The 11,035-nt window shown below is 50.6% G+C and overlaps 1 protein-coding gene across 2 annotated transcripts; it reads right to left on the bottom strand.

Moving 5' to 3' along the window:
* Positions 1 to 6,377: 6,377 nt before the first annotated feature.
* Positions 6,378 to 10,800, bottom strand: LOC309451886 (uncharacterized protein). Of its 2 annotated transcripts, none has more exons than XM_082076591.1 (3): positions 10,513 to 10,800; positions 8,788 to 9,118; positions 6,378 to 6,468 (listed from the first exon to the last, which is right to left on the bottom strand). In XM_082076591.1, the coding sequence occupies exons 1-3, from the start codon at positions 10,583 to 10,585 to the stop codon at positions 6,402 to 6,404; spliced, it is 471 nt and encodes a 156-aa protein (XP_081932717.1). In that variant the 5' UTR covers positions 10,586 to 10,800; the 3' UTR covers positions 6,378 to 6,401. The 2 variants fall into 2 exon arrangements, with proteins under 2 accessions (XP_081932717.1, XP_081932718.1); XM_082076592.1 differs by lacking the exon at positions 6,378 to 6,468 and adding an exon at positions 7,955 to 8,084.
* Positions 10,801 to 11,035: the final 235 nt, after the last annotated feature.

Here is an 11,035-nt window from a genome sequence, read left to right on the forward strand (position 1 = left end):
ATAAGCATGGATGGACATCTCACGAGAGGGACAACGAGAAACCGGTGACCAAGAAACTGACCAACTGTGTATAACATTCCATTCACATGAATAGTTCCAATAAAAGTGGGAGATCACGAGGATCTCGCCCCTTTTTGCCTTTTTGCCTTTTCCCTTCTGCTTATGGCCGACATTAGGAGAGGACCTTGCTAGTCGTCCCTGCGAACTGAGGCCGAGTGAGAGACTGAATCCAGCTCCACTTGGCTGCAGAGTCTAATCCAGGACTTTGGTTGCCGACTCTGCAGTTGCTGAGACATTCAAGATTGCTTTTGTCTATTTTGTATTATTTTCTCTATTCTTATTAGTAGCATTAGTAAAACACTTTTAATTTTTCCAGCTCTCTTCTCTCTGTCCTTCTTTCCTTCCCGATCGCCTGTCCTGAGTGGGAAGGGGGGAGAGGGAGGGGCAAAAAGAGGGAAGTGGGGGGTGGAGAGGGGGTTAACAATACATCTGCCAGGGTTTTATTGTCACCCCACAATCTTAACCCTCGACAGATTCTTACTGGCAATTCACTCAGCATCTGTTTTGATTTATTTGGTGTTTTTCTGTGACCACATTTTCTGCACAGAAGATCATAAACAGAGAACCACTGCAGAAGACATGGTCACAAGGGCCCTGTTATGGCCAAGAAAGCTCATCATGAGTGCTGGAGGGAGCCAGGAAGACTGTTAATAAGCATTGGAATGATCCAAGAACCTCAAAGACTCCTCTGAAGAGTGGCCTTGAGCAGCTGTGACTGGTCGTATGGAGGTCTGGGAAAGAGAATCGGGGTGGATCAGTGAGAAACAAGCTGATGGTTGTTGGTTCCTTACAACCATTTACCATTTCTGAGTCAGGAAATTGAAAGCAGTCGATTTCTTCAGGTGGACAAGTAGGAGAAGGAGGTTTCACATAGGAACATGGCAGGAAGCAAAGTCCCTCCTGTGCAAATGAGGGCTGATTCTTGTGTGCCCACCTCAGCCTAGGAGATGGGGAATGCCCACTGCTGGGTGTGTCTGTGCTCAACCATGCCCCAGGAGCTGAACCTGCCCTTTTCCCCTTCATGACTCCTCACACTTGGGTGGACCTCAGGAAACATCCGTGGCCTGGAGGATGCACAAACCTCCTGAGTGAGGTCCCATTACTGCAGGGGAAGAGGGAAGTGTTTGTGCTCCACATGGGAGTACAAAGAGAAAAGGCTGTGTGTGTGGCAATAAGCGTGTTAAAGTTAGGAAGAAGCCCTTAAATAGCATGGGTAAGGTGGGGTCATGCTGAATTGAATTAGGCTGCTTTTTTTTTATTTGAGGCAGCAGAAGGTGGTGGGTGTGTAATTCAGTGCTGGGATATGGAGTGAAGATTCAAGGAATTCTGGAGGCTAGGACAGCTTGGATGTCAGGGGAGCAGTAGCAGGGCTTTGGAAGAAGCGGTTGCCCAGAGAAGTTGTGGATTCGCCATCACTGGATTTGTTCAAGGCCTGGGGATGCAAATCCCCTCAGGTACAATGGAGCTCATCGCTGACGCTGAACTACGGCAGAAAAGGAGGAGTCTCAGGACATCACCTGTCTCAACCGCAGCCATCGAGTGGGATGAGGATGAACTTGTCTGTGCCTGCTTTGTCTCTCCATCACAGAGCGTGGCGAGCAGTGAGGGCAGCCAGAGGTCTGGCAAGAGAGGTTGTGGTGTGTCTTGGTTTTGGTAAAAACAAGACCCGTTTCTCTTTTAGTGATTTTTTCCTTTCAGCTAAATTCTTCTAATGCCTTCTAGGGAACCGCACTTTTCTGAATTTTCGCCTGCATGTTTTTCAGATGCTGTACTCTGAAAGCTGATAAGATGACCAGAGGAATGCTGAAGAAGCTCACGTTTAGATTTATTACTATGGTAACCAAGGTTAACTGATAACGAGACATAATTGCAAGGGGGAGCGTACAGAACAGGTGACTAAAACTGACCAACTGCATATCCCGTCCCATAATCGTCATGCCTCCTATAAAAGAGGGAGATCATGAGGGTCTCACTATCTTTGACCATGGCCAGCATCTAGAGAGGAACCTGACTGTCTGCCTGAGATCTTAGGCCTCGATCCAGACCCTGCATCCTTGAACCCAGTATCTGGTTTTACTGTGAAGTCCCGACCATGACTTCGGGTGCCTGCCCTGCAGCTGCTGGAGCCACGCCAGCTCCTAGCTCTGCTGCCACTGGAGTGGCGTCAGCTCCGTATGGACATTCAAGATTGAGTTTTGTATATTTTGTATCATTTTCTCTATTTATTAGTAGCATTAGTAAAGCTTTTTAAAACCTTTCCAACTTAAAAGACTCTCTTCCTTCTTCCTTCCTTATCATCTTTTCCATCAGGAGAGGGAGGGGGAGGGATTAACAGAGAGCATCTGTCATGGTTTATTGTTGCCTTGACGTGGTGTCAGCAGCCAGGTGACCCTGGGGGCAGCCTGGGATCGTCATGGAAACGCACTATGACATCGGGAGGCTGTGCTATTACATCACCTGGCTGATCCGGGGCTAGGACCTTCCTCAGATCTGCTTTCCTGCTTCAATGTGTGTTTTCAGGGTGCACATGAGACAGAATGAGCATCAGCAGAGACCAGGGGAACTTTCCAAAGCACCTGATTTGTACACTGTCTTTGCACTCAGTGAGGGAGGTGATAAATGGCACAGTAGTCACAGGGAAATGCTGGGCAGCAAAGTGTTTGCCTGCTGAGGCTGGACAGGCTGAAGAGGGTCCAGAGAAGAGCCACAAAGATGATGAAATGACTGAGCAGCCACCATATGAGCAAAGGCTAAGAGATCTGGCCTTGTTCAGCCTGGAGAAAAGGCGGCTCAGGGAGACCTCAGCACCATGTTCCAGTGTTTCCAGGGTGGCTCCAAAGATGGAGACTCCCTTCGTACAAGGAGTCCCATGGAAAAGATGAAGGACGATGGGTACAAGTTAATCCTGGGGAGATTCCAGCTGGGCTCAGGAGGGAAATTTTTCACCACGAGAACAATCAGCCATTGGAATAATAACCCCAGGGAAGTGGTGGATTCTCCAACGTTGGACAATTTTGAGATTCAGCTGGACCGGGTGCTGGGCCAGCTCATCTAGACCGGGTTTGTATCAAGAGAGGCTGAGCCAAGTGATCTTTGTGGTCCCTTCCAGCCTGACATTCTGTGATTGTATGAGAATGTACAGGTGTGTGTGCAAATGTTTGCGTGTGCATGTGTATACACATGTGGGTGGGTCTGGACGTGTGTGTGTACATGGGTGTGTATGTGCACGAGCATGTATCTGTGTGGGTGCATGTGTACATATGTTTTGGGGTCTGTGTGCACACACATGACTGTGTGTGCAACCAGGTCCCAGGAGCTGAGCTGCCGTGGTGGTCTGTCATGGGGCATCACACTGACAGGCATCCACATCTGGGACGGACACTTCTGGGGGTTACGGGCTTCTCCAAAACCAGATTTCTCATTGACCTAAACTACGTCACTACCACCACTACTACTACTGCCAGCAGTGACCAGGCCAGGGCTGACAGGCTCCACCTCCCCTAGGGGGCGCTCGGCTGCCACGCCCACATGACGAGGCATTTTGTCACAATGTTCTGGTACCGTGGCGTGCGGGGTCAGTGGTGCCACTGCACATGGCAGTGACGCTGGTGACAGTCGAGCTCAGCCTGCGCTGCTGCCCCCGCCCCGGGTCACCCGTCCCCATGCTGCTGTTGGCCCTGGCCAGGCACGGCAGCCGCAACACCATGTGCTGCAGTAGCCACCATTGCGGAGCAGGGACCGCCTGGCCCAGCCATGTCCTGTATAAAATGGAAAAATGGAGCAGAAATTGTGAAATACACCTGGCATGTGGCACCTGCCCGCCTGCTCAGGGCCACTCTTGGGTGCCTTCATAGCCCAAAATCCCTAGGGATGCCACAGGGCCACTCACTTTTTCCTTGTGGGAAAATTTTCCAGGAGGCCTGGAGATGACCTGGAACATAGAGGTAGGCAGGGAAATGGAGATAGGCTGGGGACACAGACACTGGCTGGGATGTGGAGATGTGGTGAGATGTGGAGATGGACTGGGACATGGAGGTGGGCTGGGACATAGAGATAGGCTGGGACGTAAATGGCCTGGGACACAGAGATGGGCTGAGTCATTGAGACAAGTCAGACCCAGTACAGGAGCAGGGAAACATGTGCTTGCCCTGGACACGCCAGCCATGGGATATATGTGCCCAGCACAGACACGCACCCATGGGACACACAGCTCGCCCACAGGGACACCAGAGACACACGCACACGTTGTGCCATCATTCCAGCTTTATTGGTGGAGCCGTGGTGGTGCACTGGTGTGGCGGTGGTGCTGGCCAAGGCTCTGCCGGTTCCGCAGACGCCAGTGCTGGGGTCGGCTCAGCGGCGGCGGCGCCGTGTCCCCCGCCGACGGCGGCTTCTCCTGTACCGCCGGCGTCGGCTCTGCCCATAGCGGCGGCGAGAGCGGCTTCGGTAGCGGCGGCGGCCACGGCGGCGACTGCGGCTCCTGCTTCGCCGGTACCGGGCCATGGTGGGCTGGCCGCCGCCCTGTCCTGCCAGAGGATACAGCTCTGCAAGCTGGCCCCGCTTTTATAGGGGTGCCTGGGCAGGGCCCTTTGTGACATCACCAGTGACGTCACAATGCCCCACTGTGGCAGTTGCGCATCCCCCCATGATCCGGAGCCTTCAACAGGGCAGTTGATGGCTCCTTAGCACCTTTTGTACCCCACTGTTCCTGTCCCCACGTACACATAGTCGCTCACAGTCACGTCCTCCCCACACCACCCTGACAGAGCTTGACTAGATACACAGCATCTTTGGTTTTCAGATCATCGTCCTGACTCGGTCTGCAAAGGTAAAGACTTTTCATATTTAAAGCAGATTTAAAGGCAGATGACAGGGAGTGGCTGATGGTGCTTTAAAGTATTTAGTCATATCCAGCTTGTGTACGTACAGCATAAAAACCATTCTCATGGAAAGAGATTTGTATTTTAGGGTTACTCAGTACAAGTGTCTCAGGTAGCTGTTATTTTGTTTGGGCCGTATGCAAAAGGTCACAAGGCTTTTCCTCCTCATCCAGAGACCGACGTGGTGTAGGCCAAGGCAGAGCACGGGGGGCTCCAGGCACACACTGGTCTAGGAAGCTTTTCAAGGCTCTTTTCACATGTCATTTCATTTGAGTCTCTCTGCTGTGCAGAAAGTGAGTCAAAGGAATTCCTGTGCCCCTGGTTAACTCAAACTAGATGTTTAGCTGAACAGGGCAGATACCACTTGAGTTGGAGCCAATTCTGCTCTGCTTGTGAAAGCAAGCTCAAAAAAACCCAAAATGTCTGTGATCCAGATTCTAGCACTGCCTGTTGCATTTGCGTTTCCATGTAAAGCACTGGGCAGCTGAGAATTGTGGTTGTTGCCGGATTAAGCTCCAAGAATTAGTCAGAGGTGGTGGATGCTCTTCTGTGTTCTGTCCCCCTTGAGCACCAGCAGCACAGGTGAATCATTTTCAGGTAACAGCCATGGCAGTAATGGGGCAGAGTTTTCATGCTTGGGCTACATGGCTGGTTTGTGCCCGGGGAAGCGCATCAGCCTTTAGAATCTGGTTTGTGCAGGTGAGACGCCTAGAAAGTGAGTCAATTTTCTCCATGCAGTTAGAAGCCTTTCTTTTTCAGAGCTGGCACCGTCGTTGTTTGGATTTAGTTTGAGAACAAGAGGAACACCCGGGACAGAGTTAAAATTTTTAGTTGTTGGTGTCTGAGAGCCAAGGTCTGAGCTCTGCCCGCGGGTGTGAGGAGCTGGGAAGGGGGGATGGATGGGGCAGAGCTTGACTGACACCCAGACTGGTCCATGAGAATATTCCATTAGCGTCATGCTGTGTATTTAAGGAAAGTCAGGATCTTCGGGCTGGGGTTTTTCTCAGAGCCAGGACAGAGACCTGTTCAGGGCAGTTCTGTTTGGGAGTTTCTTTATTCCAGCCTTTTGCCATACTGCCATTTTGCAGAGGCCTCTGGGCCTTTCTGCCTTTTTCCCTCTTGTCTCCGGGATCGGCTGTTGGGACCAGGTGCTGCTTCCTGGGACTGGCTGCTCAGTGCAGATGGAGTTGTGAGGAATTGCATCAAATGTCTTCCATTTTCTATTCTATTTCCATTTTATAGATATTAGTAATAGCAGTATACTAGTGCTGTTTTGTTATTTTATTAAACTGTGTTTATGTCCATACAAGTTTCTCTCTTCCCTTTTGATTCTCTCCCCTATTTGGGGATCGTGGGGCAGTGAGCGAGCGGCTGTCGCTGTTATATTGCTGGCTCAAGTTAAACCACAACACCTTGAAATCCGGCTGGTGACCATGACCCAGAACACGTTGCCTGCTGTGCTCACTGGGGCCGCTCAGAGCTGCCGTTCCACCATCCTGCCCTCTTGGGCTGCTCTTTCCTCCTGTAACTATCAGAAATAAATTACTCAAAACACATAATAGGAATTGCTGATTTTCATTCTCTGCTCTGTTTAACTCAGGTAGAGGCTGGTGCTGTTGGGTTGGCAAAAAGAGTACTCGATGAATCTACGAATTATGATTTGGAAAGAAAAACCTTCAGGAAACCAATTACTGAAGTTAAACATATAAATATAACAAAAAGCTATGTTTTCGTACCAGATGGACTATGAGTGAATTTCCAAGGTTGTTCCTTGATATTCAGGACCTGCGATGTATTATATCTCTGCAATTGCTTGGGTTGTGAAGTATGTAGGTCAGCACTAAATAAATCCAGCTACGCAGCAACTCCTGGGAAGTGAAGGCCAAGAGCTGGGAAGCGATAAAAAGTCACCACGCTAACAGCAGAAATAGGAAAGATGGGGACACCACCCTTGCTGCCGAGAAGATGACGAACTCGGCTGCCGGCTGCAACCTGGTCGGCCGGAGAGGCAGAGGGTGTAGAAACCTGGACCTGATCCTCTTGCTAGGAGTGGTGACTTATTGTTCCCAACTTAGCCTGGCTAATCCCTGTACCAAGTGCGACGAGCGCGTGAGAATAGGAGGACTAACCCAATATGTTCTAAATTATCACACTCATACTAATTCTGGATGTTAAGATAGAACAAAATTGGAGAACTATGAAATCCAAGGGCAGAAATTATGGGTAGCAACTAATCCAGGGAAAGGTGGACTCGGTGTAGGCTCTGTCTCCTGCCCCAGGGGAGAACAGAATATCCGTTTTACACAAGCTGGTATGTGGGGCTATTCAGATAGAGGGGGAGTGCAAGATCAGTATAAGGAGGAGTTAGTTAAGAGTGCCACTCAGGATTTAAAAAGAGAGCAAGAGAAGCAGAAATTGGTACAGAAAAGCAGTGATTGGTATGAAGAAATAAGGCAAAAAGACAAGGAATTCCAATTACCAACAGTAGGGAAAAACCTGTTTATAGATCTTATGGAAAAGATAGCCCGGGAATTAAATGTCACCGTATGCTGGATATGTGGGGGGTGTCAAATGGCAGAACAGTGGCCTTGGAGAGGAGAGAGTGTAAGCCCAGAAGGATTACTAGTATGGATCCAGCCACCTGGGCCCAAGATGGAAGCTGGCGATACCATACCCCAATATATATATGCTAAACTGAATTATTCAGTTGCAAGCAGTGATTGAAATAACAAGCAACCGCACAGCTGAGGCACTGAATCTCATAGCGAGACAATTGTCTCAAACCAGAGCCGCAGTGTACCAAAATTGGGTAGCCTTAGATTATCTTTTAGCTGAAGAGGGGGGGTTTTGGGAAATGGAATACTTCTGAGTGTTGTTTGGAAATAGATGATAATGGGGAAGCCATAATGAAAATAGCAGAAGAGAAAAAACGAGTTGCACACGTACCAGTACAGAAGTGGAATTCTATACTTACTAGCCACTGGTGGGATAACTTATTTGGGGGAGCCTGGTGAAAGAAAATAGGGTTCATGATACTATGTGCATTTCTAGGTTTACTGTTCATGCCATGTATGATCCCGCGCTTTATTTGGTTAATACATTCAGTAGTCCAAGGCATGCAAATCTCAGCCATGCCTATAGATCCTGAAATGGCAACAAAAGGAACAGGGTATAAATTAATGATTTTAAAAGAGAACACAAAATTGGACCTAGCCGCCACTAGGGAGGTGCTAGCTAACTTTGAGGCCAAAGCACGAATCAAGGGGATAAAAAAGAAAAAGGGGGAATTGTGAGAAATGCAGCTGTGATTCGTGCTGTTGTTTACAGATATAACCAAATAAGGCATGGGCTCTTAAGAAAATGAAAAGATAGTTAAGTTTTCTGTAAAAAGTTGTGGAACTTGTTTTGTACCATATGCACATGTGGATAGGAAAGGTGGGAGGGAGTGACGTGAAGGAGAAGGTGGCCTTCCCCGAGATTGCTGCCACGGGGGAAGTGGGGGGGGAACTCGGTAGAAAAGACCCCTCAGTAACAACCTGGAGTCTGCACTGAGGAAGAAGGAACTCTTCAACCACCAATCAGAGTGAGAGAAGACCCCTAGTGTCAACCAACCACGGACTCAGAGTGCGAGAAGGGCTAGCCAAGGAAATAAAAGAGGTCGATCAGAAACTTAAGGTGTATGTGTTTAATTCACCTATTAAATAAACCAGACTCTTGTTTGGCAAATTATCGGAGTCTTGGTCATTTATCACACTCAGTATCTGTCCTGATGGGTTTTATCTAGTCATTATTAATGCCAGAAAGAGGTGGAAAGATAAAGATGATGGATTGTGCTGGACAGAATTACCTAATTTTTGTCAGCTGGAACCAGTCTGTGGCCTCCAACTCGGACCTGAACCGGTACAGCTGGTCATCTCCCTGCTGCAGCACGATCTGCAGCGAGAAATCCGTTTCATTGAACCATGTGCGATTCTCATAGGGACGAGACACGTTGGCAGGTCTATCAAAAGCATAATTGATGATGACTCCTTCCTGCGAGCCGGTTTTGTATTCCCAGAAGACAACTTCGCTGGCGTTCACTGGTGGTACTGTCAAAAGCACAGTGCAGCCCACAGCCGAGACGAGTCTCTGTGATGCTGGCCTGAGGTCAGCAGAGTAGCATGGAGAAAGTGTGCGGGCTGAAAAAGAAATCAGATGTTACTCTGCAGCCACTGAGAGTCAACTCCATGCACCTGGGAGGCGGTTGTATGTATTGGGTTTGCTTGGTAAGGTTTTAGCAGCCAGAGGGCTGCAGGGGTGGCGTCTGCGAGAAGATGCCAGAGATTTCCCCCATGTCCAACAGAGCCAATGCCAGCTGGCTCCAAGACGGGCCTGCTGCTGGCCAAGATTGAGCCCATTGGCAACAGGGGTAGTGCCTCTGGGATAACGTATTTAATAAGGGGGGAAAACTGTTGTACGACAGCCACTGGAAGAGAGGAGTGAGAATATGTGAAACAGCCCTGCAGACACCAAGACCATTTGAAAAAGGAATGGGAGGAGATGCTCTTGCAGCCCATGGAGGTCCACAGGGGAGCAGACATCCATCCACAGGTGGAGAATTTGGGAATGAAGTTGAGCCCGGGGAAAAGGAGTAGTGAGGAGAAGGTGGTTTTAGAATCCCATTTCCATACTGTGATTCGACTAGAAATAAATTAAACTAATTTTTCCCCGAGTGAAGTCTGTTTTGCCCATGACAGTAATTGCTGAGTGATCTCCCTGCCCTTATGTTGACCCACAAGCCTTCATTATGGTCTCTCTTCCCTGTCCTGCCAAAGAGGGTGGTGATCAAGCAGCTGGCTGGGCACGGGGGGCCCAGCCCCAGTCACCCCCCTGCACCGCAACACCCGCCCTGGCTCAGCAGCTCTGCAAACAGCGGCGCTGGGGCTTCATTATTTCTGGATATAAGCAACAACATGGAAAAGCAGAAAGTCCGAACATTTGCATACGAGTTCCCTTTGTATCTCTCACACGAAAAATGCAGTTCTTTGCCTTAAACGTTCAGCTGGTGTATCTGCACAGCGCCAGCAGCTTGAACCTGGGGACAACTCCCCGATCCCACTCAGGAGTCCTTTTCCTCCCTCCCCCTCTACCAAAGGCACAAATCTGAGCTCAAGTAGCCCTCCCCACAAACAAGCACTTTCCCATCGGATCACTGCCAAAAAATGGCATTAAGAAACGGGAAAGCCAGTGAGCCTCTTCCCGATCCTCATTGAAAAGTTCTTCTCCGGGGAAAAGATGGGGCTGAGGAGTGCCCAAGTCCAGGACTTGCCTTCCCTTCTTCAAAAACGAGTCAGGAAAAAGGGTCCTGCACCCCTAAAGCCGGGGGAGAAGCTCGGCGAGATGCAGCCCCGCTGCTGAGCTACGGCTGCCCTTGCTGCAACTGACAACTCGGCAGCTCCTAAGTCAGCAAAACACCCCAAACCGCGCGGTGCTACATCCACGGACACCCCCGGAGCGTGAACGACCACCCACCCGGCATGCGGTCCCGGGGGGACCCAGGGACCCCCCTGTCCCCCGGTGAGCAGAGACTTGCCTGTGATCCCCAGCCCGGCCGCCGAGCTGCCGGGGCAGGCGAGGAGGAGGAGGAGGAAGAGCACGGGCAGCATCGGCGGGGCCGGAGCGGAGGCAGCTCCGCCATGAGGCACCGGGACGGGGCGGGGGGGTGACCGGGAGCCGCCCCTCCCGCAGCCCCTCCGGGCTTGTGCCGCTGTCGCTCAGCGGGGTGACCTTGGGACAGAAGCCAGAGTGTCCGGCTGCCGCCCGCAGACCCGGCCGGGCGGCCCCGCCGCAGCCCGGGGAACCCGCCCTGGCTGGGAGCGGCGCCTCCTCGGAACAGGAGGGGGCAGGGTGGGGGAGCGCGGGTTTGGCTACTGGTTCCGCAGTCCCGCTTCCTCCTTCTCGTCTTCTCCCCTCCCCTTCCTAGAGCGGCCAGACTCAACACGCAGGAATAAATCCACAGGCAATGCCTCCCGCCGCCTCTCAGGTACCTGCCCTGTTTGCCACGGTTCCCTTTACAAATGTTTCTTTGTTAAGCTTTCAGACTTTTTTTTTCTAAT

Source organism: Streptopelia decaocto (genome assembly GCF_964273445.1).
Source record: "Streptopelia decaocto genome assembly, contig: HAP1_SCAFFOLD_64, whole genome shotgun sequence".
NCBI lineage: Eukaryota > Metazoa > Chordata > Aves > Columbiformes > Columbidae > Streptopelia > Streptopelia decaocto.